The sequence below is a fragment of the Malus sylvestris genome, chromosome 12 (assembly GCF_916048215.2).
Source record: "Malus sylvestris chromosome 12, drMalSylv7.2, whole genome shotgun sequence".
NCBI classification, from domain to species: Eukaryota; Viridiplantae; Streptophyta; class Magnoliopsida; order Rosales; family Rosaceae; genus Malus; species Malus sylvestris.
In genome coordinates, this window is record NC_062271.1 from 1,521,227 (window position 1) to 1,548,012 (window position 26,786).

A 26,786-nucleotide genomic window follows, 5' to 3' on the forward strand; every position below is an offset into this window, starting at 1 on the left:
TGTATTGTGAAATTTTTATATTAAAAGTAAGAGGAAATTGTAGCAATGACTTATCAACTTTAATCAAATTAGAGTAATGATCTCTCAACTAAAAATTCGTGATCATTGGTTCCTTAACAAGTCAAAACGTACGATGTTGATATTTTTCTCAATTCCATCAAAACTTTCGTCAAAATGAATCACTTATCTCATATGTGAGGCTAGATAATGGGAAAATATAGAAAACCAAATGAGAAAATTGTAGCAATAATCATTTAATTTCAATCCAATTGGAGCAGTAGTCTTTCAACTTTAACCCAAATAGAGTAATGGTCCCTCAACTTTAACTCAATTGTAACAATGGTCTTTTCACCGTGACTCACTATGACTGAAGTTATAATGGAGTTGACAAAAAGAACAATAACTATATGTTTTGATGAGTTTAAGAGACTAATGGTCACGAGTTTTTAGTTAATGAACTATTTCTCTAATTGGATTCAAGTTAAGATATGATTGCTATAATTTCCTCTAAAAGCAAAACCTAACATTTCAAGATTTACTGACAAACAAAGGGACCAATGTATCAAGCTGTAACCATGAAATTAACTTTTGCCATAGTTTTTAGAACATAGGGGCGAAAGAGTTACAAGCCTCAAACTACGAGGGTGCAAACTGTAATTAAAATTTATTCAAAGGTCAAAAGGTAATCTTTCTTTTGATCAAAAGGTCAAAAGGTAATCAAAGCAACGCAAAAGTGCAGGTCCCTCTTCTCCCCCAATCGACTCAGACCCGGTTAGCTCTCGTCATTTTTCACTTTCCCAACGACGGAACAGAACCGAAGAGTCGGATTGTTCATCTCCTCCACCACCGGCGAACCGGCGTACCCGGTATGAATCTTATTTTCCGATTTGTGTTTTTATATTTTTCATAAATTGTCTCGCTTTCGATTTCCATTTACCAGATTTTAACGGTAAAATCTTACTTCTTTAGTTTTTGTGTGTGTTATATTTGTTGATTTCTTCTCTGAAACCGAGGCCTGAATCTCAAATTTTGTGCTCGAATCCGATTATTCTCTGTGATGATTGATTTATGTGTCGAATTCGTCGAGTTTGTTACTCTTAGTTTCAATTTTAGCATTTGAATAGTAGTTGCTAATTGTACAAAGGGAAATGATTTTCACGAGATTTGGCGCAACGGAAATGTTGTTCCTTTGTGACCGAAATGTAACGGGTTCAAGTCGTGGAAACAGCCTCTTTGCAAAGCAAGGTAAGGCTGCGTACGACAGATGTCTCCCCTCCCCGACCCTCCCAAAGCAGGAGCCTTGTTGGCTTGGCGTCGCCCATTTTACTCCCTACAAAGGCCAGAAATGAACTTGATTATGCGTGCACTGAGGAAAAGGGTGTGCGGAAATCACTTACCTCATAAATATTGTGAGCAGCGTTGCCCCGCCAGAACATTTATCTCCCTCACATTGTGTTTGTTGGATACTTCTTAATAGAAGAGTTTTTGTGACTTGTTGACATATATATGGGATTGCAAATGTGGTCTGTTTAGCACATTCCTTGACTCAGATAATCTCTTTTTTGTTTCTAATACTTAGGGGTACTGGGTACAGATCATTTGTGTCACCGGAGAAAAAGATGAAGGGCCAAAGCAGCTATGCTCCACCTGCTTACGTTCCGTTGGGAATGTCGGATTCTGAATCAGCGATTGTGTTGTGCAGTGAAGACCCTCCCATGCAGCAAAGCAGCGGTGATGGGCCCAAACAATGGTCTTCTGGAATCTGCGCATGCTGTGACGATATGCAGAGCTGTACGCTATTTTTTGCCTTGTGACCTTGATTTATCAGGAGGAAAAATTAAGAAGGTGCATCTTGAGTAGGGAAAACAAAAAGTAGCTCGTTCTCAACTAACCCCATACAATACCATATGCTCAGCTCTTAGTTTTTATGCGTTAATGTACTCTGAGTACCTCTTCATTATGTGGAGGACCTCTTTTTAGTCTGAATTCGTGACTGGTAATCATTTTGTGTAGTTAGAAGCCATTGCAATATCTGAATTTTCAGCAGGTAACCGTGCCCAGATATGTTTTAAGATCATACAGTAATATATTGTCTGATAAAACTTGACGAGAACTGTAGGAATCATTATAGGATTAGAATGACTTCAAGTTATGAAGTGTACATTAATAGAATGCCCCCTTGAATTTTTCATGGACAAAATTTGGATAAAGATTATCAATAAGATCGATATGTTACTAAGTACTTTAAATCTCATTTTAAAGAGGTAATATCCAGTCTGGTGTGAGGTAAAGCATTGGCTGCTGGTATATACTCTGTGTTGTTAGTGGTGAATAAATAGATGATAATGTTCTTAAGACGTTAGAGGAGGTACATGGGCAGAGGATAATCTGACTTGTTTTATTTTTGTTTATCATGATAAGTTGCAACATTTGGTCGTTAGGTACCAACCATTGCTATATATGTTCGTAACAGTAGGAGGAGTTTCATCCATCATGTCTCCAAATTATGACTTTCAAAACAATAACGACCATCTAATTGCTGATTTTTTTTTTTTTACAGGTTGTGTAGGTCTGTTTTGTCCTTGCTTTCTGTTCGGAAAGAATGCAGAATTTCTGGGTTCTGGGACATTATTAGGATCATGCATGACTCATTTTATTTTGTGGGCACTGGTTAATACCGTCTGCTGCTTATTGACTGAGGGTCTGTTTTTGGGCATACCGGGATGCTTTGTTGCATGTTATGCTTGTGGCTACCGCAGTGCCCTCAGAACAAAGTATAATCTTCAGGTATAACATTGATTATCAATTTTACAGTCTTAAAGTCTGTTAACTGTTAAGAGTAGAAAATTTTTAATTTTGTGTTTTTATTCTCCCGGTTCCTTCTTGATTTTTGTTTTACTTTTTATCTGAGTTTCAATATGCTTTTGACGGTTTGATGGTTACTACAAAATATGGTTGATTATTGTAGCCGTTGGGCCTGACATATTGGTTAAGTGCTTTGATACCATGTTAAAATTCGAGTATTCAACGCAAAACCAAGTGGCAATTCATGCCTGTGCAGCACAATATGTAAGGCTTACCACTACAGGATAAAAAATAAAATAAATGGTTCTTCATTTCATTTGTCATGCAAGGCTTCGAGTTGCTGATGCGGGATTATATTATCATCAAAGGAAAGATGTAATTATCATTTGTGTGGTAAGGGAATGTGACTTTATATAGGGCTCAATGGCGGAACATAATTTTGATTACTTTGATATAATATGCTTGGGGAAGGTCATGAACTACTCGAAACTTTTTGTGTGACAACTAAAAGGTCGTACCCAGTGCACAAGGCTCCCGCTTTACGTAGGGTCTGGGAGAGGTGAATGTTGGCTAGCCTTACCCCCATTTATGAAGAGGCTGCTCCCAAGTTTTTGTGTGACAACTGCTTAAGTTTATTTTGTTACTCCACTAGGGCTTATCAGATAATCTAGGGTTTCTGTCAGAATAGTTGGAATGTCATGCTGTGGAGAAATAATTCTTGTCCATGAATTTTGTAGGAAGCGCCATGTGGAGACTTTGTCACTCATTTTTTCTGCCATCTGTGTGCCATTTGTCAAGAGTACCGAGAGATCCGTGAAAAGTCTGATTCCAGCCCTCCTGACCTGAGTCTGGCTGTAGTTACAGCCCCGTCAGTCCAGACAATGGAACCAGGTCTCCAAATGTAAACCACTGTTTTAGTACTCCTGTAGGATCAGCATTTGGTTTAGGTTATACAACCTTCTTCCTGCCCTTAAATGGATAATATTATCGAAGCCTTCCACGGTTTGTTTTTATTTTTACTTAAGTTCTTTGGTCTCTACCAGGGTTGATTTTATTATGTTATCCGCACGATGTACTTTTCTCATTCCTTCTTTTATATGTGAAAATGGCCCTCTTCTACCTCATTTATGAGCATGATAGCATTTGCATCATTCTGTTGGTTGACTCCAGAAAGGTTAGTTGCTTCCAAGTTTGAAGTGATCACTGCGGGCTCTCTCGTGGATGCAGTTGCTACAGGTATTACTTCTTTATATCGATCCTGTAAAGTGCAATATCTCCATTCGGTTTTCGTTGTCTAATTCTTTGCTCGAGTGTCACTGTGGATTGGGACACAGCTAAACTTTGATCCGTACTGCCAGGTTACAACTTACACCATCTTTGTCTGCTGCTTTCATACCTCTTCCTTATTCTCCGAGGATTCCCGTGTGAGGTTTCCCTCCTCAACTTAGCTTCAGTTGGAGAGATTACGAGCAACAACCGATGGCTTGTATTTTGCCGCATTTGCGGTTTATTACACGTTCCTTGAGTCGGAAGTTTCGGTTGGCTTCGTGTTCGGATTCGGAATAGGGTTTCGAGTTTGGGATCAACTTTGTGTCGTTTCAATCCTGCCATCCCATCCCCATCCTCCTATCATTGCCTTTTTGCTTTCAATCTTTTTGTCCCACGCATCAGTCTGATTGGATGTGTTCTTTCGTTTTCGTTTTGCTTTGCACTGGTGCTGCTTTTATTACCTTCTAGGACTGGACTAGTTTTGTCCTGGAGGATTCTCGCCGTATCCTTTTTGTGAGGATCTTGGAGATCCTTTCTTTAATTACATATGTTCATCGTACACATTGTGTGGTCAGAAATCACTGTAAATTTTTATATTTAAAATTGAATATAAACAGTATCTGACAAAAACTGATCACACGATGTACGATGAACGAATGTGATTGGAGATCTCTCTCCTAGTTTTGGACCTAGATCATCGAACCCCTTGAACCAAACCACCCGATAGTAATTCAGTTTCTTTAACTCAAACCGAACTAAATTACACAGCTGAACGGTTGATTGGTTTGATCGTAGTTTGAGGTTAAATTTGATTCGAATTGAACCGTGTGTGCTCCTCGTAACAGTGAGAAATCTTCCACGCACGCATAAGCAACGTAGTGTAACACACCTCATGTATCTGTATGATTCTGTAGACAAATTTGAAGTGGCCGAAACGCGTAGTGGCTTCGGAGAATCCACTTTCTGCCCATAACACTATCTGCTATGCTTTTAGCTTCCAACTTTTGACGTGGTCAGTGATTCGCGGCTTTAGCAAGGACACTTCGTTCTTTTGCCTTGCTACCCACACCTATGTACCCCATCTCCTACGTGGACACGTCATCGGTTTAGTTTTTAAGTATTTAGTAGATTTTATGTGTTGCTTCGACAATTTGTTTGTGTCGCAATAACGATTTGTGTGGCCTCGTCGTTTGCGATGATTTTATGTGAGGCACAGAAGACAATGTACCTATGTAAATGTACCTATAGGGTTGGTTCGGTATGGGATATCGAACCAAAAACGTCATATTGAGTCCCAAACCGTTTATTTTCAGGATGAAAATCTGAGAACCGATCCCAAATCAAAATTTCGGTATTCCGAAGTTGATTCCTAAATATTTTCGGTATTTCGGGATTTTCCGAAACCAAACCGAACCTGCATCAAAATTTAACACCCCAATTTAAAATCAAAGATTCATGGACCTCCCACTCCCCTGCCAGCCCACACGGCCACACCTCGTCCCAGATTCGTCGACCTCCCCACCCCCATCTCCATCCCTCTCATTCCTGGGTTTGTCTTTGCTGCCTTCGGGAGTCGGAGAGCTTTGCGACGTGCATCGAACATAATCAGGTACCCATCCTCGCCGATGTGTGAGCTTTTCCATGTTTTGCCGAACGAAATCGCCATCGGAGGGCTACTCTGCTTTGCAGCGATGGCGCCGCTTCGTAGAATTCTGATGCCATGACATCGATGTGTGGTTGTTTCCAAATCCTAAATTCGTGAAGCTTTCTGGATCTGAAACAAACAAAAAAAACAAAAAACAGAGAAGCTACAAAGTTGGGCTTGCTTCCATCTGTGCATTTGAGGGAGTCGGTGGAGGGAGAGAAGAGATAGAGGATGGCTGTCAATGGGAGTGGGAAGATGGCAGACAATGATGCTATCAAGAAATAAAAAAAGAAAAATAAATGAATGGTAAGTGAAGATGGCAGACAAGGGGAGAATAAAAAAAGAAAAAGGTGAAGAAGAAAGATATCTATTGGATAGAGGAACGGACCGAAAGCCAAAAACCCTATAAAAAAACAAAATATTTCGGGATTTCGGGAATAGCGAAAAAATGATATTTGAAAAACCAATCCTATATCGAATACTTCGGTATTTTTCAGAATGGGATTTTCGGGATGATTTTGGTTTGAATTTTTTGGGAATTTTTTTCAGCCCTCCCATATGGCAAGCCCTTGTACTTGATTGTTCTTAGTGATGAAAAACTATCCCTTTTTGGAAAAAAAAAACTTTTTACATGGTAAAAAAAAGTTTAAGTTATCAAATTTGTTCCACATTTTCCGGGTTAAACGGCCTTTTCCATAAAATGCACATATATCCAATGTTTGAAAAATCAAAAAAATTATAAAAAAATATGGCTCATATCGGAGAAAATCTTAAATTTCGAATAAAATCGATAGATTTTGTCGACTTATTGGTTTAAATATCGACAAAATTGCCATATGAGAAAATTTCCATCATTTTCATCGAAGACAATCAATATCAATATATTTATCGATATTTCCACAAATGTGCACATAGATAGTTCCTCCGATACCAATATTATAAACACCGCATACATCTCAATTTTTACGAATCAATTTATTTTAACCATTTAAATTTTATAATCGAAGTTGTGTAATTATTTAATTTTCATCTGAGGATCATTCATACAAAAAATCATTTGATTCAAAAACCATTTATATCTTCAAATATAAACAAATCAATTTTAATAGTTAAGCGAGAAAAGAATATGGACAAGATTGTCTGCCCCCTCAATTCCGGTGCCTTCCCATGCCCTTTTGTTTGTGTGGTCACGGTTAAGCCACGTTAACATTTTATATTACTATTCATTTTTATCTTATTATCTCTATAAAAAAACAATATAAAATGTTGACATGGCTTAACCGTGATCACACAAAATAGAAGAACACAAGAGGACACTAGAAGTGGGAGGAGAGGGCACACAATCCTTGTCCAAAGAATATGACCCGCATAAAGCCACTTGATTCTTCCCTTTACTTTCAGAGTGATTAGACTTTCATTTCTTTCCAAAACTGACTCAATTATGTTAAAGAAAGGAGTATACTATCTGTGTACTTTCCATAAGTGGCAGGCTCAATTATATCGAATAGAAAGGTTTATAATATATGAGTACAGATCCTCTTTGAATCTAAAAAAATGGAGCCTAAGGATCAAATAATCTGAATCGTTGAAATTTGATTCAACGGTTACAAACAGGAGACCTCTCTAAAAGTTTTAATAATTATAACCATTGGATCAAATTTCAATGGTCCGGATTATTTGATCCTTAGGCTTCCCTTTTTAGATCCGTAGAGGATCTGTACTCATTATATACAAGCCCTATATTCAATGGAATCTCCAGATTGAGCTTCAACGATCTAAACAGTTTATTTTTTCAAGTTGCACTTTGTAGGTCATCTTTGCAAAATATTAGTCAAATCGAAAATTTTTGAGACATCTAATTGAGTTTAAAGAAATTGACAACCACTATAATATAAGAAACATTGAAATTTTATTATGACAATCAAATAAGTAAATGGTTTCGGATTAAATTATTTTTTGTAAGAATAATCTATGAATGAAGACTTAAAAAGTAACTATTTGGATCATTGAAGTTCGACATATAATATACCTCACAACTAGTCTCATTTTTTTAGCAAAAAATGATAATCTATTTGGATAAAGGCTCTGATATCCTATATATGGAAGAAAAGAGAAGAGATCATCTCTGAATCTCTTCCATCAAGATCATCGGATCAAGTGATCCGGATCTTTAAAATTTCATCTAATGATAAAAAATTATTGTAACTTTTAAGAGATCAAAACAAATGAACCGTTGAATGAAATTTTAAAGATCTAAATCATTTGAACTGATGATCTTGGTAGAAGAGATCCGCGAAAGAAAAAGGCAAATAAAGATTGTCATAAACTTTTGGATTTTGGTTTTTGCCTGCCAATTAATAAGAACCTTTTTTGTGTGTGTGATTATTCAAGAATATCCTTAGAATTCGAAAAGTAAACTTTATGAATGCCACCAAATTATACACATTTCAAATTTTCCAAAAAAAATAATTACACACATTTCAATTTCACCTCTAAACTTTTAACCCCTGTCAGTGTTCTCTCGTTATTTTGTATGAAGTTATTTGTCATCAAATTTAGGGTTATTTTTGTCAATATTGTAGGGTACGAGTCTTTGAGTTTGGTTCAAATTTGCCCTTTTCTTGTAAATCAAGTATCAACAACTCCAAATGTTTACCAATTTTCTTTGTTAATAGAGTATTTCGTTGACGTATAAGGCCCTTAAAAATTGGTTGTGATGATACATATTGACGGTTAGGAAGACATTGACACAAATTAAAAAAATTTATCGGGTATCAAAACCAAATTTAAAATTTCGAGAGTAAAGTGGAATAAGATCAAAGTTCAGGGATCAATGTTTAACTTTTTTTTTTTTTTTCTAAATTAAAATTTTAACTTCTAAAGTTCTAATATATAATCTCTCTCTCCCACTCAATATAGAACAACTCATACACACAGAGAGGGAAGTGAGAGAGAGAGAGAAGCGAAGAGGAGAGAGAGAGGGAATGGGAATGGGATTGCTGGGGAGCTCAACAATCCCATTGGGAGTGGGAATGGGAGGAGTAGTGGGCGAGCATTGCTGGGAATGGGGGAGAAAGTTCTTGAAGTACGAACTCTGCAGCGTGAAGGACGGCATGTCGTTGGCGCTGGGTGTAATCAGCGTACTCAGTTGGGGTGTCGCTGAGGTTCCCCAAATCATCACCAACTACAAGGCCAAATCCAGTCAAGGCCTCTCTCTTGCTTTCTTGATCACTTGGATTATCGGGTAATATTCTAATAATCTACTCTAATTTACGGAAAATAGGTTTATGGTGTAGGATTTAAGAGTGGGAGTACAGTGCCCTAACCAACTAGTGTAACGCACATCTGTTTAATAGTTACGTCAATGTCATTTCATATATTTCGAACATGAAAACTCGGTTGCATGCATAAATATTCTTGACCACTTGAGTTATAAGCGCTTTTGCCAAACTATACTATCCAATGCAATCTTGAAGTTCTTGAAGTATATTTCTTTGGCCAAATGACATACGTTCAATGTGTTTTTCTACAATTTTCGCCTTCGTACGTCCTTGCGCTTTTGATATTGATGTAAGATTAATTGCTTTGGAATAGTCCAAAGAGTATCTCACTCTCACCAATCCATTTGTTCTTTGATGATTTTGTGTACTTTTTTGAATTTTTGAAATGTGTTGGATCATTCCTTTCGTTTTCAAACTGGAATTTCAATCTTTTATTTGGACCTGTAACTAATTTTATATCAAATTATTTTGCAGGGACCTGTTTAACCTTTTTGGCTGCCTGTTAGAACCAGCTACTGTGAGTGTCGTTTACTGTTTCATTGTTTTCATAGCTTTCGAAACTTTGTTTAAGGTTTTTAGCTTTTATTTATTGTTTGAGTGTAAATGTATGATGTATGATTAGCGATGATTTTGTGTTAACTTTATGACCAAAGCGCATTTGCAGAGGAGACATGTCTCCAGTATTTGTTAGTACTTTGCGTCAGACATGTCTCCTTTAGTCTGTAAGTTTAAATCATCGTAATAAAGAACGCTAAGCTAACCCCTAATGTAAGAGTATTAGTTTCGTTAATTGCTGATGGGAAGACCAATACTTGTGACATGGCTTCCAAGAAGACGACATTTTGTTTTCCTTCCCATTGTTGTCATTTGTGTATGAAGTATGCTTATAGTATAGATTACTTGTGGCGTTGTGTAATGCACGCTTATTTGAGAAGTTTATATTCTGGGGGGAAAAGGCTCTGGAAATGTTCTATGATGGAAATTCTTTGGGTTATATGGGTGGAAGGGAATAGGAGGGCTTTTACAATGTGCTTGGAGAGGAGGTGGACTGGATGCATGTGACCTTTATAGATTTTGTGCCCGGAGGATTTTTGAGAATGTTCTCCTTATCTTGATCCATGTTCCATGTATAAAGTCTGTTTTTATGTACAAGTAGGAGTAGAGTTGCTCACAAATTTTGACCATGATGCCTATTAGGATTTTTTTTTTTTGTTTTATTGCTTCCCCAAGATGTTATGGTCATAATCTCAGTTTAAGATACGCCATTTTTGGATAAACATTTCTTTCACGAGGAACAATTATTGGTGACTAACTGCCTTTGTATACGTTCTTATGCAGCTTCCAACACAGTACTATACAGCAATTGTAAGAATGTTGAATCAAGCTGCACTTTGATATCTAAACAACATAGGTTTTTTTATTTAAATTTACTTCATGTCATTAACAAATAAGTTGATGCAATCTTTCTCTGTTTTCTTGGCATGCAGTTGTATTTAACAACCACATTGGTTCTTTCTGTACAGACCATATACTATGGTTACGTATATCCTCGTCTTAATAATTTGAGACAGAAAAAGGTTAGATTCTATGTCCTCGTCTCCTCTTATATAATGTGCATGCTCTTTACTCTTTTGACACTCATGCATGTTTTCTTTCAAGTTTATAACTTAGGGATTAGAGAGATATTCAAGTTCGTCTCAGAGAGACTTGAATATCTCCTAGTCCCTGAAGTATAAAACAGTATCATATAACTGGAGTACTTAATTTACTTATAACCGTTACATTTGCTTATTGAACTACTTTCTGCTTTAGGTTTCTTTTTTCCTTTTTACAGTCATACATAGAGTATGCGTAATGCTTATATCAAAAAGCAAGTGGATACCGCTAATGTACTTATCACTTATCTGTAATTTAGGGTTCCAAGACTAATCCGGCTGAGGTTCCAGGAAAAGCTAGTGGCAGGGTTAATGTGATTGACACCCCCTCTGCAGGAAATGAATGGACTTCACCCATTCTTTGTCCCAATATTTCTCCTGGACGAGAATCATACTACATGTAATTGATTTTTCCATTCACATTGACAAATTATTATCAATTATTCTCTTACAGTCTTGCTTTTTATAATTTAACTGATGAAGAATTCGATTGGATCACCAAAGTTCTATACGCATTTTCTCAAGTGTGTCCTTTGTTAAATTTCAGCCAAAACATGGTTCTGCCTATAAATGCAGATACCAGCCATTGACAGAAAAATTACTGTTGTGGATAGTCGCAGATCTAATAAGTTTCTCTGATTGGGTCATCTAGGCTATTTTAATTTGCGCATTCAATAACTTGTGTATGCCTTTTGACTGCTTGTGCTCGAGACTTGGAGATATTCAAGCCTCTCTGATTTTTATCATAGAGCTTTTGATCAGTTGCTCACCCTTGCTACATATGTAAGCTTGAAATTGTGAAACAAAATGTTGCTAGCTGAAATAGTTGGTAACATTTTTACAGAACGTCTGAAACTATAATCAGATGGTTTCTGACAGAATTTTAAATCTGCACAGTGCAGTGATCTATCTAATTTTCATTGTTGACAATCATGATCATGTAAGTGGATATCTGTTTTCTTGGAAATTCATCAGATCGGCAAGGTCTTTATCAAGGAGTCACACCCCTTCAGAAGGATTTCATGCAGCACAAAGAAAAACTCTTCCATTTAATCGTAATCGAAATCCAAATGAAGAGCCCTTGCTTGGTGCACTTGCATCTACACAATCTGCATCATCTAATAATGTCAAGACTACGCTGTGTGTGGTGAGCTCTACATTGCTGATTGTATAATTATATTCTGTTGTTCTAGCATTTGATCTTCCGATGTAAACTTTTGTCTCTTCTACTTTAGGTCTCGCTGATGACCCTCTTTTGCACTTTTAATCAACGATCAGTTGATTTAATTGTTGACAATCCAAATCGAGGAGTAGTGATGCAAGTAGGAAGAAGGCTGTTGCAGGTAGTTGACATTCTAAAGTATTAGTTTACTTCACTTTTATTACTCTTAAGATTCTATATATAAAACTGGTTAGGCAGCAGTATTATTGTTGCACAGACCACTAGTGTTTACCGTTAACCAGTTTTCGCTTTCAGTTGCCTCTTAACTTTTAAGCTATTGGATAAGTGGCCTATTAGTTGGAATGTTGGGGAGTTGGAATATCCGATTATCATCATCATTATTGTTCTCAACTTTTGAGTTTGTTCTTTTCTGGTGAAACACTATTTGAATTTCAGGTAAATAGCGGGCTGTTGCGAGAAATGGGTACTAAACATAGCAGTGGGATAGGAAGTTTCCTTGGTTGGGGAATGGCAGTTATTTACATTGGTGGACGGTTTCCCCAAATTTACTTAAATGTGAGTAGTACCCTTCGAAGTAGTCAATTTCTTTCGTGAGTAGTACCCTTTATTATAGAATATGGGCATTCACCTTCTGTCTCAGTTGTCTGTGCAATGTTAACTTCTGATTCTTGATCAATTTTTTTGCAGATCCGCAAGGGGAATGTTGACGTAAGCATTTTCACCTTCATTGTTGTAGTTAATAATGGATGGAAAAAGAAAGTTAATCTGTGTTTATGTTAGGCATAAGCTCAAGTTCAGGGGTTATTTGTATTTTGTTTTAGTTTTTATCAGAATTAGGACTTTGTGGGTTAATTTGTTATATGAATTTTGTAAAACTAATATACTTTAAGGTCTAATTATACTCTAGTAAGACGACCCTCTTTGTCGACAAATATATATTTAATACCAAATATAACCTTATTGTTGAAATGAGTATCATTGAGAGAGAATTTTTCTGTATAATATGCAGGGGCTTAATCCTTTTATGTTCATCTTTGCTGTTGTTGGAAATGCAGCTTACGTCGCAAGGTGAATATTGCTTAAACTTTCATGGTTCTTTTACTACTGTTTGGCCTTTTGATTTACAGCCATTTACTTTAGCGTAAGTTTGAAAGTAAATGGTGTATTTTCTTACCACGATGTGGGATGTTTCGAGTGTTAATTTTATCTGTTTCACCAACGGTCGTGGTTCTTTGTTGTCTAGCATTTTGGTGAACAGCATGGAGTGGTCGAAAATCAGTCCGAATCTTGCATGGCTGGTGGATGCTGGAGGATGCATGCTTCTGGATATTTTTGTATCCTTTTTATATCGTCACTATTTCATATGTTTCTTCAAACATAGCATACTTGGTTACTTTGTTAAATAGTACAAGCGCATTCACATACTGGAAAGATTTGTTATTGTAGTTTCCTTCGAACATTGAACTTTTTTCTTGCAGAACAAGCAATATCTTGAACAATCTGAAATTCTTGTACCTTAATGTAGTTTAGATACTACTTCAATTCTTCCAATACTGGAGACACCGAAATGTAGAGGGTAAGGATAGACACTCCAATGCAGCCTAGTGAATGAAGGAATCACATAAAAAACTTCAAGGTATGCATCTCTCTCGCTCTCTCTTTCGTCATGTTGGCGTGGCTTCTTGGCTTTAAGATGTTCTGTTGTGGCATATGGTATTGTCAGTTTCGAGTTGCATCATTTCGCTTAAACTTTGTTGGGTTCGTGATGTGTAGAGAATGATAAAAACCGTTAAATGAAGATTTTATTTTCCTCTCGAAACATCGGTCATTAGCTGTCAACTTTGATGTTCTACAAATCATTCTGTTGTGCTACATAGTTCTTGTAGTAGCAGACACAGATTTGAACCTGAGATTCATAAAATCTTGAACCTGACATTCTCTAATGCTATAATCTAATTTACTTCACTTTCTCTGAATCAGGATTCAGAATTTTCCAGGGAGCCATGTACGTGAATGAATCTTCGTCGCTACCTTTTCGGGATTTCTTCCAATCCGATCTGATCCCGTCCAGTTTCGTCGATTCTGCATCCTTACATTAGCAGATGAGATCGGTGTCTGCAATTTTCAGCTGTTACATTCAGAATTGTTTTTGTTGCTACTTATCCTTACTTCGCCCCCAGCTATCGCTGTTGACAGTGTTATTTTTCGATTTTCCAGTTTTGCCTCACTGGGAATTGACAACAAAGAACATCTTTTTTTCTTTGAAAAAAAATAAACTACAAAATTTTCATACTTTGTAAATCAGGATTTAACGCTTATTAAGCGCAGAGGAGAGGCACATTGTTGTAGTCAACTTGGTCCGAGCATCAGGGTTTAACGCTTGGTGTAAATTTCAGCAACATGTTGTCGAACACCCTTTATTACTTCCGGCATGTTTTCAACTACCCAAGTGAACCCGCACAATTATTTGAGACATCCACCATATTTATTGAGAAACGAACTTCACACCCGACGCTTTGGCCTCTCTTTACCTTCATCTCGTGTTTGGGATCACAAGCTCCCTTGAATCTCCACCCATCCACCATTTTTTTTATCAGCGGATGGGTCAATTCGAACTTTGAGACATCTTCCAACATTGAAAAAAGAAGTACCGCTAGACCAATAATTTTGATGCCCTGGACCGAAGCCAATGGTGGAAACTAGAGGAAGACCAAAAGACCAGATAATTTCATTAAAATGACTTTTCAATACACACTTAAAAAGACTAATACATTTACACAAAAGGGTGATGCTCTGGACACAATGGAATACTTCAGTCCACTGGCACCTTAGCATTCGAAAATATTCCAGGCAACTTTGAATCTATCTCTTTACAAAGGAATGGTAATAAATACAGCAAAATATTCTTTAACAAAAATTCGTCAGGAGTCGAGAAATCAATGATTTTTTCGATCCCCTATTGTTACTAGGGAGCTGTATGCAAACATATCCATATAATTTTTAAATCCTGAGGTCCGCCACCAACAGACTTAACCCTAAAAGCTCAGAAATTTTGTGAAAAACGATGCTCACCTGCGCAGAATCCGTCAAGCAGTCCCAAAATAGTTTCCAGAGCAAGGAACAGTGCAAACATCACATTCTGTTCCAACGTATATCTCCATCCTTTTACACGAATATTCTGTTCCAATTTCCAAGCAATAGACTCCAGATGATTATCACATTGGACAATCGACATCATGTATAAAATAACTTCTTACAAAATTTCATGTCATTGCAGCCAGGAACGGTTTATGATCCAGATGACAAGGTATCACTCCTAATGCAGTGGCCCTTGAAAAAATGTCTTACCCCGATGTATCAATTTCCTTCCCAGAATCATCCTCATTTATGTTTCTCCTCAACCTTCTTAGCCATATATCATAGTCCATGGGATATGGTGTCCCACATAGACTATCAACATAATCGGCAAACGCTTTCAAAACGGTTGAGGCCTCACCTAACTTCTGCTGAATTAATCTCCTGGACCAATAAGTCTCTCTCCACTGCAGTGCCCCCTCAACCGAATCAAGATCAGGTAAAACCCCACCACAGGAAATATAAAGCATGTAAACAAGGCTCTCTGCATCTGAAGCTGAGCATAGCTTTCCCTCCTGGAGAGCATAAGTTGAAGAGAAATGAAGGTTCATTGAAGGGCGGTCCCTATCGTCAAGAATAGCACGTCCCCAACCAATAAGAACAAAATAAGGTTGCTTCTCGGCAGACCTGACACAAATCACATTCTCAGGCCTGATGTCTCCATGGCGAATTCCTGCAGAAGTAGCAGTTGAAAGTGCAGATAAGCAATCATGGCAACACCTGATCGCGTCCTCCATACCAAATCTGGCCTCGCTTATCATATGAGCCACTGTTTCGCCAACTGGGCTGGTCACAAGAATCGGGGTGCCACACCAGGGGTGATCACAGTTTCCACCCGAGCTGGGTTTCTGACACTGACCAGGGTGAATAATCCTGCCAGAAGCACTTAACTGAGGTAGATACTTGCTAGAGAGACCTTTCTGTTTCATAATAGTCAATATTTTCGTCTGCCTCTGAACTTGATACCACAGATTCATATCCTCCCATGCAGGCTCCAGCTGGGAAGGATGAGAACCAACATATAGAAAGAAACTTTTCTGAGGTTCTTCAACGGGAGATGCAATGTAATATGGATGTTCATTATTATTCAAGACTTGACTGATATGGTAACCCTTTTGCCAGTTAGAATCCTCCAACCATAATACAGATCCTACTTCTAGCTTCATTAACTGTTTGGTCTCAATTTTTGCAGAATCATCCTGAACTTCAACAATTTCAGGGGACACACTACGCTGCTGGAACCGATAAAGACCATTTCCATTCGCCCGGGAATTCCCCAACTGCCTCTCAGTCCTTCTTGCTTGGAGGCGAGGACCATGATCAGCAGCTAAATCCTCTACCGAGTGCTTGGGAAATCCAGCAAATTGCACGATACAATGGAAGGTAGCAAAAAGTACCTGTAAGGCACCAACGTCTCCCCAGTTGGCATTTCCAACCTTGTTCCAGATCCTATCAATCGACGAGACTGCAATCCTAGAATGATTTGTAATCCATTCAGCAGCACATTCGTAAACATTATTGGCATCAAACACCATCTTATTTACATCTCCTTCAACCTTTACTACTCCACCATACTGAGAATCAACAAGAAGAATAAACACAGAGTTTGAACTCTGAGAGTAGTTCATTCTGCTCAAGCTTCTTGATAATAGTACACGAATAGCATAGAAAAGGGCCTCGCCTAAAACAGATAGAGAAAGCTGCCCGTCACTATCCATGGAAAAGTTTCTGATATCAGGCCTTAAAAGAGACAGTTCAAGAATATGATCCCACCTCCCACGGGGATGTCTAGGGTTTGTAAGCAATAAACCAGTAGCGCAAAGACCTCCAAGCTTACCATCCGCAACTGCCTTCTCAGCCTGGTAGAATTTTAAGTTTTCATTGTATAGACAAGCAACAGAAAAAGGCATGGGTCCATCCTGATTCCAGAATGCTTCCCACAATCCCTTCGCACCAGCATGTAAAAAATCTTCAATGGCAAGATAAGCAGTTGCTTCAACAGCATCAGATGTTGAAGCGTAAACGGAATTGGGCATCCTAATCACCTGCTGAAATGAAATCCCTTCCAATGCATAGTCAAACTTTTGAAGTTCTATCATCTCAAAAGGCACATCAAAGGCCGGTTTCTTTGGTTCTGATTCACTGGATATAGATTCAAACCAGTCTTCCAGTTGTGCAGTAAGCATGCCACTGTCTACAAATCTATGAAGAAACTCCTTGCAGTTACGAGACCTACTGCCAGATGATGCACTAGACCTCTTTGTCCCAGACCCAACCGATTCCTGGTCTGGGGACACACCTGCCAAATAAAGTATAATAATGTTGATCAGCTAAATGGGATTCCAAACAAGAATATGCACATGAATCTACATGTGTGTTTGTGTACTATTTCTTCACAAGGGCATCCACACAGTTGATATATACCAATAAACTGACACAATTGTTACTGATCGACTTTAAAAAATGATAGAAAAGCTGTGCAGTTATCAAAATTTGGCAATCCGTGCTTCTCTACCTTTTTCTATCACTTTTATAAGAATCACAAAAGCTTTATTAATGATGAGCGGAGAACAAAGGTCGTACCCAGTGCACAAGGCTCCCACTTTACGCAGGGTCTGGGAGAGGTGAATGTCGGCTAACCTTACCCCCATTTATGGAGAGGCTGCTCCCAAAATGATGAGCGGAGAACAATGGAAATAAAATTGAACATAAATCCAACAAATAAAAAACTAATAAGAGTTTTTGTAGACTATTAAAATCCGTGTTTGCACTCCATAGCTTTTTCTGGTCAAATGCTATACCTTATATATATTATTCTTTGTTTTAGTTTTTCATTCTTGGTCATCCTTATATGATATACGTAATGCATTCCCTCATGGTTGTGATTCCTTGGGCCCTACTCTCACACCACTCTCCTAATTTTTATCCTTGTTTCCTTTATCGAGTATGCTGTATTTCATTTTCCACCTAGTTTTACATTTAATCTTCTTCCACTATTCAATCCCCAAGTTCCACCAAAAGCAATACCTTTCCTCACTTAGCCATGTCCTCCTCCTCCAACATCATACTTGCATGGTTCCAAATCTGCCCAACAAATAATTGTCTCTCTATTATGCATCTAAGCTATTGGCTCTTTTGCAACCAATTGCGGCGACAATAAGGTGCCACGTACATCCCATCCACGTAATCATTTGGATCATTTTTTTCCATAACAAATTAGATACAATATGAACCAATTGTTTAAACAAGAGAATCATAAACATGATCACCACTAATTCAGATTAGAAGACACCAATCAAATGATCAAACATGCGAATTCATTAATCTAAACATTTCACATGAAAAAAATTCTCATCACCCATTTGTGCCCCTTCACCCATCCAATATACTCCACAAAAAAAATTAGAGATATGGAAAATTTTAGAAAAATACAATCTTGAAATGGAAACCATACTAGTCCCTACTGGCAGCGCCGTCGTAATTCCACCAACTTCTAGAGCAGTGCAGTTGCAACAATGACAATGTGAACCCATCACCCAATGCCTTTAGGCATTCCATTTATATAATAAATTTTACAGTCACAGAATTAGGGTCATTGTGCAATGAAACCCATAACTTATCCACCAAACACTCAGCTGGGCACATTAATTTTACTTCCTTTAGGGGAACAAGCTCTTGAATTCACTTTAAAAATACAAACTTGAGCTCTTGAATTTAATCAAAATTCAAAATTGAGCACAAAAAACACTGAATTAATAAGAAAATCTAACACACAAAACCTAGAGTTGACAAAGAGGCAACGAAACAGTCAAATTTGACGAGTACAGAGAGAAAGTGGGGGAGATGAAAGGCTGACCTTCCATTGCGGTTAGGGCTAACAGTCCAATCCAACGCAAACCCTTCCAACGCAGTCCGGTCCAACGCAACAGCTCATTCATCAACCATGTCTGCGCCTCCACCTACTCCTTCTACTCCTCCGCCGATCAATCGCACGCTGCTGGTGGTAATTTTCTCTGTTATTTTCTTTATTTTTTGGTTTTATTTTTTTTTATCGGGTATCCGAATATCAAGGGGTTTGCTTTTTGGGATCTTTTTTTTAGTTTGGAGAATGTCTTCTTTTCGCCGGCCGAGCCGAGTCTCCGATTATTCGAACCCTCCGGGCCCGCACCATATACATGTATTTTATTTTATTTTTAATTTTGCCGTTTTAACGGGTTGGAGAAGAATATTTTTATATTTTTCGATTTTATTTTCATATCGCCCGGCTACGGCCGGGATTGAAACAAAAATCCGGTGAGAATATTCCACACGAAAAAGTTACAGGACCTTGTATATGCTCATAAGTAATTTATATATATATATGTACATTAGATCAGTCATCGAAGAAATTTGAACTCAAGCCGTTATGCAAAGGCTCAACTCATTTCCACAATTCTAATCAAGGGCCACTTGTTGTTGATAAGTAATTTGGCCACTTTGTATATTATCAACTTTCTTTGAAAATGTTGAACTGCTCTTTATAGGAATTTTATCATGGTTGGTTCCTGAAATTGGACATTCTAATCAAAATGGTCCTAAACCCTCGACTTGGTCTTCGAAAATGAGTCTCATAAATCAATTTAATTATTCTATTAAATTATTGTTAATGTGCTAATGTGACGCACGAGTAGGTGCCACTTATCCAATCTATAGCACCATGTGAATTAGAAAAAGCTTTTTAAGAATTAAAAAACTAAAATTGAAAAAAAAAACTATAAACAAATAAAACAGGGAAAAAAAAATTCCTCGTCAATCACCATCATAGCAATTGTGGACGCGTCTAAAGGCGATCGACAACCATCATTGCCCAGATCTTAAATCTTGAGAGCATCCCCATCCACAACAGCCATCGCCAACCCATCGTCCATCGCTGTCGACGCTATTGCCTAATTTGGTCTCTCTCTCACCCTCATTCATTTCCTAACTTTTGCAATTATTCTTTTTTGTTTTAGTTTTTTTATTGATTTAGTTTGTCAATTTTAATTTCAAAATCTTAAAGAAATAGTTTTAAGACTGATTCACGTGACGCTATATGATTGGATGAGTGTGTCCACATCATCACACTAACATAAAATTTAATAGAAAGCTAACTAAAAAACCAAGTTGACTTGCGAGACTCATTTTAATGGACCAAATCGAGCAATTTTGTATTATAAAGATCATTTTAATTGAAATATCCAATGTCAAGTCAAGTACCAATCAGAATAAAAACCCTTTTATATATTAATCAAATTTACAGTGAAACTCCAGCTTTTTTTTATCTCAAGAATAACCTAATTTTAAAAATTAAAAAAAAACTAATGAAAATGGCTTGAAAACTTTGAATTTTAATGATAAGGACAAAATAAAAAATAAAGTAAATAGTACCAAGATTGACTTTTTAATACAAAAATATGATTTTTTGTTAAAATTTCTATTTTAAAATTCTATTATTTAGTCGGCCCGGCCCGTTGCCTTTTCTAGCTGGGATAGAATGACACACCCCGACCTAAATCGAGGCATGCTGGCCGTCACGTGAGGGTGACGTAGCCATGTGCATAGTGCGGAAGCAATAAAGATAAGGAAATGCGAATAAATAAAAACCAACTAACTAGAGCACTAGATAAGGTAAGGTGCAAGACGAGAATAAGTGTGAGTTCACAATCAAAGCATAAATAGCCTAAGTGCAGTCCAGCATGACGAATACTAATTATACAATGTTGATGCACAAAATCAGTGAAGACTTTGGTACAACAGAAAATGTTAAGTTTGTGATCTTCGCTAGATTGCTCCGGTCACTAGTATGGATAAGTATGTAAATGGATAGATATAGGGAAGCAAATACAAGATGTACGTGGTTCACCCAGATTGGCTACGTCCACGGAGTAGAGGAGCTCTCATTAATTGTGAAGGGTTTACACAAGTACATAGGTTCAAGCTCTCCTTTAGTGAGTACAAGTGAATGATTTAGTACAAATGACATTAGGAAATATTGTGAGAGAATGATCTCTATTTATAGAAGAGAGTTTCTAGTTTCATTCTGACATTGACACGTGTCGTGTTATGATTGGCTTCTGATGTTGATATGTGTCGCGCTATGATTGGTTTTTTATGTCGACACGTGTCGCGCTGTGATTGGCTTCCTGGTTGGAGGGAAACTTTTCTGGGTCCTTGACGATATAACGTTGACCAGTGCTCAGTAGTTTCGGGATTAGTCAAGTATGGTACAAACAATGCTCCCCTAAGTTCCCGAGTGAGGGAAACTCTTCGGTTGGGGACTTGCAAGATCCAAGCCATTGAGTAATCATGAAACTTCTAAGTACCGAAGTGTGGTATTATTTTCACTTGCCTTATCTGTCTCATATGTAGATATGACATCTTCTCTGGAAGTACTTTTCCTCCATCCAGGGGTGATATTTTTAACCGATGAAGATGCACAAGGTAATGTATCAATTTTACTTGAAGCTTACTTGTAGTTTCAGAGATGGTCAAGTGCAATACAAACCTTATAGTAGGAGTCCCCCAAGTCGCCGAGCTAGGAGATTTGCCGAAGGAGGTAACAGACAAGGTAAGCAATCAGACTTCCAAGCAAGCAACCTGGATCGGAGGTTCGACTTCGGCTTCCGGTTGATTGTTCTCCTTCTTATTGTGTTGTAAACAGCAACAAGGATAAAAAGAAGAAAATGGAGAAGAGATGATATGAGATACTTTTGCTTTTGAAGAAGTAACTTTCCACAGACTTATTCTTGAACTGGGCTGGAGGGTTTTCTGGTTTCCTCCAAAGTATAAGGCCGACTCAAGAATTTGAGGGTCAAAGTAGTGGATGTATCGGCACGTGTTTTGTTACTTTTTCTGTTGACAAAGTAGTGGATGTATTGACACGTGTTCTGTTACGCTTGTCTCCACATGCTTCCTTGTATCATTATCACCTGCCCTATCTGTTCCTCAGGCAGATATGGTATCTTCTCTGGAACCATAAGATGTTGAAGATGAGTACTCGAGAGTAATGCCAGGTAAGTAATCAGGCAAGGGGTTCCAGGTAGTCAGTTTTTAACTAGAAGCTTGATTCCAAGTGTTGACTGATTGCTTTCATTCTCTTTGTCTTGTAGGTAAGAACAAGGCCAAAGGAAAAGATAGGGAAAAAACATGATATGGGATACTCTTGCTTTTAACCCTGATGATATGAGATACTCTTGCTCTTGTGTGGCTTGTTTGCAGAGGTATTATCGAGAGGAAAAGAAGCTGAGTATTTCAAGAGACTCTGCTGAGAGTGCCCTCTCGGATGTGAAGAAAAGTTGAGCATTTTTTTTATTTTCAGGTTTGCCTGGTTGTGGAGGATGGAAGTCGACATATATAGGAGTCTCCCTAACAAGTAGTAGTGTTATTTTCAGTGTGCAGGTTCTGTGTCTAATATGGCCCAACGCCTATTTGCTCGAACCCGCCAAGTTAAATCATTGGCGGCTGAAGTGATAAGTCTCAACAGGAGATCAGAGGGCTTAAGCATGAGAATAAACAGTTGCACAGGCTCGCAAATAACTATGCTACAAACATGAAGAGGAAGCTTGACCAGCTGCAAGAATCTGATGGTCAGATTTTACTTGATCATCAGAGGTTTGTGGGTTTGTTCCAAAGGCATTTATTGCCTTCATCTTCTGGGGCTGTACTGCATAATGAAGCTCCAAATAATTAACCTTCGGTGCCTCCTCCTTCTGGGGTTCTACCTAGTACTGAGGCTCCAAATAATCACCCTCTGGTTCCTGCTCTTTCTGGGGCTTTGCCGACTGCTGAGACTTCTTCTGAGCAACCTTTGTGAAGACTCCCTCTTGTTTGTTTATTTTGATTCATGTACATGTCCATATTTGTAACTTATTGGAGATATCAATAAACAAGCTTCGCTTCATTTCAACGTATTGTGTTAAATAGACCAAGGCTTTCTTTACTAAGTTCTTTAAATTTTTCCTTTTGTTGAAGCTTGTATGTTGAAGCTTTGTGAGTGAAGCATGTAGGTTGAGGTAGTGCTCCCTTAATTTCCCGATTGAGGAAAACTTCTCGTTTGGAGACTTGAAAAATCCAAGTCACTGAGTGGTCGTGAGATTTTCGAGTATCAAGGTGCAGTAGCATATGGTATGAGTCCCCCAAGTCTCCGGTCGAGGGAGTTGACGAATGAGGCATTTACTTTCTAAGTGGTAGCCCAAAACTCATTCTTCATATATATTTGTTATGAAAGTTGTTAGGCCCAAAGAAGAGGAGGCCAAGGTATTTTTTTTTTTCAAAATTTTTTTTTTCGATTTTATTGTTTTTCGAATTTTCGAATTTTTTAATTTTTGAATTTTTGAATTTTCGAATTTCAAAAAAAAAAACAAATATATATATATATATATATATATATAAGCTTTGGTGTTGAAGCTTTGTAGGTGAAGCTTTAATGTTGAAGCTTTGTTGGACACCATGAATTGATTTTGCTTCACACTATCTTAATCAAGATAGCGTTAAGCTTTTGTAGGTGAAGCTTTTATGTTGAAACTTTGTAGGTGAAGCTTTTGTGGGTCAAGCTTTTGTGGGTCAAGTTTTTGTGGGTCAAGTTTTTGTGGGTGAAGCTTTTGTAGGTGAAGCTTTTGTGGGTCAAGTTTTTGTGGGTGAAGCTTTTGTGGGTGAAGCTTTTATAGGTCAAGCTTTTGTGGGTCAAGCTTTTGTGGGTCAAGCTTTTGTAGGTGAAGCTTTTGTGGGTCAAACTTTTGTGGGTCAAGCTTGTGGGTCAAGTTTTTGTGGGTCAAGCTTTTGTGGGTCAAGCTTTTGTGGGTGAAACTTTTGTGGGTGAAGCTTTTGTGCGTCAAGCTTTTGTGCGTCAAGCTTTTGTGGGTCAAGCTTTTGTGGATGAAGCTTTTGTGGGTGAAACTTTTGTGGTAAAACTTTTGTGGGTGAAGCTTTTGTGTTGAAGCTTTTGTAGGTGAAGCTTTGGAGTTGAAGCTTTGTAAGTGAAGCTTTGGAGTTGAAGCTTTTGTTAGGTACCATGAATTTATTTTGCTTCACACTATCTTGATCAAGATAGTGTGAAGCTTTTGAGAATTTGTAGTTGTCCTCCATTGATGAAGCTTTTGTTGGTGAAGCTTTTGTGTTGAAGCTTTGTAGGTGAAGCTTTGGAGTTGAAGCTTTTGTTGGGTACCATGAATTGATTTGCTTCACACTATCTTGATCAAGATAGTGTGAAGCTTTTGAGAATTTGTAGTTGTCCTCCATTGATGAAGCTTTGTTGAATTTCCTTTTTTTTTTTTTTTTTTTTGGGAAACTAGAAATTTGAAAATGTGGGAGAGACAACATATACAAATTTTGTTTCCACACTGTTGAGCAAGAGATTGTGATGCAAGCCACACCTTGTAGTAGTCGAAGGTTTGGATGAACCATATAAATTGAATTTGCTTCGAACAGTCTTGAATTTGCTTCGAAGGTTTGAGAATTGTAGTTGCCCTTCATTGATGAAGCTTTTGTTGGCACCATAAATTGGTTTTGCTTCACACTGTCTTGATCAAAAGTGTGTGAAGCTTTTGAGAATTGTGGTTGAACTCCTTTGATGAAGCTCTTGTTGGCACCATAAATTGGTTTTGTTTCACATTATCTTGATCAATAGTGTGTGAAGCCTTCTACGAGTTGTAGTGTTTGCATTGTTACAGAGGGGAAATGTCTGAAGCAAATGCAAGAGGGTTGAATAGCTTGATCTTTGTATGTCATGCACTGAAGTTGTGTTGGCTTGCAATAAGACTTTGTTGGTGACTATAACTCTTGTTGGGCATAAGTGCTCCCCTAGTTAAGTTGTCAAGCTTGAGGGTTTTTGATTATTTGTGAATGCTAGGAGTTCACATGTACAAGTTGTACCACTTGTCTTCTGGTAGGTGGAATGAATGGTGAGTTGATTTCATCACTTGGCTGGTGGTACGAAGATGAGTTCCTTCTTCACCTGGTTGGTGGCATAAGTGACAAGTTGCCAAATGATATTAGAGTACGGGTTGTACATTTCATCACCTAGTTGGTGGCATGAAGGAAAGTACGGGTTGTACATTTTATCACCTGGTTAATGGCACGAAGATGAGTTCCTTCTTCACCTGGTTGGTGGCATGAATGGTAAGTTGCCAAATGATATTAGAGTACGGGTTGTACATTTCATCACCTGGTTGGTGGCATGAAGATGATCTCCTTTTTCACCTGGTTGGTGGCATGAGTGGCAAGTTACCAAATGATATTAGAGTATGGGTTGTACATTTCATCACTTGGTTAGTGGCACGAAGATGAGTTCCTTCTTCACCTGGTTGGTGGCATGAGTGGTAAGTTGCCAAATGATATTAGAGTACGGGTTGTACATTTCATCACCTGGTTGGTGGCATGAAGATGATCTCCTTTTTCACCTGGTTGGTGGCATGAGTGGCAAGTTACCAAATGATATTAGAGTATGGGTTGTACATTTCATCACCTGGTTGGTGGCACGAAGATGAGTTCCTTTTTCACCTAGTTGGTGGCATGAGTGGTAAGTTGCCAAATGATATTAGAGTACGGGTTGTACATTTCGTCACCTGGTTGGTGGCATGAAGATAAGTTCCTTCTTCACCTGGTTGGTGGCATGAATGGCAAGTTGCCAAATGATATTAGAGTACGGGTTTTACATTTTATCACCTGGTTGGTGGCATGAAGGAGAGTATGGGTTGTACATTTCATCACCTGATTGGTGGCATGAAGATGAATTCCTTCTTCACATTTCATCACCTGGTTGGTGAGAATAAGGGCAAGGTGTCGAGGCATATTGTAGCAAGTGTCGAAGACACAAAGTATGTTAAACCCTTTCGAAGCACAGTTGGCTTATGTATGGATGTGTTGGAATGTATGATGTTTATGTATGAATGTGTTGGAATGTATGATGTTTATGTTGATTGATATGAGTGATACTTATGAATGTTTTGCTATGCATGAAGGGATCCATGCTTTTGATATGTGAACCATGTTGGTTGTAACACTTAGTATCACATACTTTGTGTCAAAGTATGCATGTTGAAGCTCTGAGTTGGAGTATAAGGGTAGGTCAACGTAGACCAAGTGTTCTAGTGCTAGGAATGCAAAAGACTAAGAAGAAGTTGTCTGAATTCCCTCTTCTTTAAATATTTACCGAATGGCTTGTGTGACAAAAGATCTCAAGCGGTTGAGAGTCAAAACATTCGTAATGTGTATGCCTTTTTATAATAGCATTTCCTTCAGTACCTAGTATTCCACTTTGAAAGAGTGAGGCTTGGCCCTATAGTCATAATAGTCGACGGTACGTTCACCTCTGGTTGCCTTGATACGAACTTTTATCCCTCTTGTTGTAATGGGCTTGCTGAGAGTAAAAATCCTTCCTCTTACCAAGAGACAGATACGTTTGGTGACTTAGCGAGTAACTAAATGAGGCAGAAGATGATGAAATGGGTGTCTAAATGGCCAAGATCTCCTCACTTGGTAAAACTTAACTTCCATTTCCCACTTGTTGATAGGGGTTAACCATATGGGGGTTCCCTTGGTATGTCCTTGCTTTGGTCGATGCGTGGTTGTAAGCATGTGCCATCACCTCAGAGTAAGTCTTCCAAGTGTTGGCATTGATCATATACTTGAAGAAACAATCACGTAGGCCTGCCTTGAAGGCCTTGAGGGCGGTCTTGTCATCTGCCTTAGCACAGCGAGAATACTCATGGCTGAAGCGACCGGCATACTCTCGTAATAACTCATCTGGCTTATGGCGAATAGTGTACAAGTCATCTGTAGAATGCAAGCGATCAGTT

General features: G+C 38.1%; 3 protein-coding genes across 4 annotated transcripts; 2 read left to right on the forward strand and 1 right to left on the reverse strand.

Annotated features, from left to right (window-relative positions):
* The first annotated feature begins 698 nt into the window (after positions 1-698).
* On the forward strand, positions 699-3,929 carry LOC126593487 (protein PLANT CADMIUM RESISTANCE 10-like). Of its 2 annotated transcripts, none has more exons than XM_050259571.1 (4): positions 699-866; positions 1,595-1,791; positions 2,561-2,787; positions 3,543-3,929. In XM_050259571.1, exons 2-4 carry the CDS (start codon positions 1,620-1,622, stop codon positions 3,708-3,710), a joined length of 567 nt encoding a protein of 188 aa, XP_050115528.1. In that variant the 5' UTR covers positions 699-866; positions 1,595-1,619; the 3' UTR covers positions 3,711-3,929. The 2 variants fall into 2 exon arrangements, with proteins under 2 accessions (XP_050115528.1, XP_050115529.1); XM_050259572.1 differs by having other exon boundaries at positions 704-866; positions 1,580-1,791.
* A 4,707-nt stretch (positions 3,930-8,636) lies between these two features.
* LOC126593485 (uncharacterized) lies at positions 8,637-14,139 on the forward strand. The gene is made up of 13 exons (XM_050259570.1): positions 8,637-8,963; positions 9,475-9,517; positions 10,339-10,365; positions 10,488-10,577; positions 10,916-11,055; positions 11,631-11,802; positions 11,891-11,998; positions 12,274-12,393; positions 12,526-12,546; positions 12,848-12,906; positions 13,082-13,172; positions 13,369-13,474; positions 13,819-14,139. Exons 1-12 carry the CDS (start codon positions 8,704-8,706, stop codon positions 13,441-13,443), a joined length of 1,206 nt encoding a protein of 401 aa, XP_050115527.1. The 5' UTR covers positions 8,637-8,703; the 3' UTR covers positions 13,444-13,474; positions 13,819-14,139.
* A 407-nt stretch (positions 14,140-14,546) lies between these two features.
* LOC126593484 (uncharacterized) lies at positions 14,547-19,100 on the reverse strand. The gene is made up of 2 exons (XM_050259569.1): positions 18,830-19,100; positions 14,547-17,272 (listed from the first exon to the last, which is right to left on the reverse strand). The coding sequence occupies exons 1-2, from the start codon at positions 18,909-18,911 to the stop codon at positions 15,183-15,185; spliced, it is 2,172 nt and encodes a 723-aa protein (XP_050115526.1). The 5' UTR covers positions 18,912-19,100; the 3' UTR covers positions 14,547-15,182.
* Between the last annotated feature and the right edge of the window lie 7,686 nt (positions 19,101-26,786).

Excerpts from the sequence above, each read along its gene's own strand:
- LOC126593487 (XM_050259571.1), top strand. The coding sequence starts at position 1,620 with ATGAAGGGCCAAAGCAGCTATGCTCCACCTGCTTACGTTCCGTTGGGA. Across the intron at positions 1,792-2,560 it reads CTGTGACGATATGCAGAGCT|GTTGTGTAGGTCTGTTTTGT; the intron begins GTACGCTATTTT and ends TTTTTTTTACAG. Across the intron at positions 2,788-3,542 it reads GAACAAAGTATAATCTTCAG|GAAGCGCCATGTGGAGACTT; the intron begins GTATAACATTGA and ends TGAATTTTGTAG.
- LOC126593485 (XM_050259570.1), top strand. The coding sequence starts at position 8,704 with ATGGGAATGGGATTGCTGGGGAGCTCAACAATCCCATTGGGAGTGGGA. Across the intron at positions 11,803-11,890 it reads TCAAGACTACGCTGTGTGTG|GTCTCGCTGATGACCCTCTT; the intron begins GTGAGCTCTACA and ends CTTCTACTTTAG. Across the intron at positions 12,547-12,847 it reads TCCGCAAGGGGAATGTTGAC|GGGCTTAATCCTTTTATGTT; the intron begins GTAAGCATTTTC and ends TATAATATGCAG.
- LOC126593484 (XM_050259569.1), bottom strand. The coding sequence starts at position 18,911 with ATGAATGAGCTGTTGCGTTGGACCGGACTGCGTTGGAAGGGTTTGCGT. Across the intron at positions 17,273-18,829 it reads AGCCCTAACCGCAATGGAAG|GTGTGTCCCCAGACCAGGAA; the intron begins GTCAGCCTTTCA and ends TTTATTTGGCAG.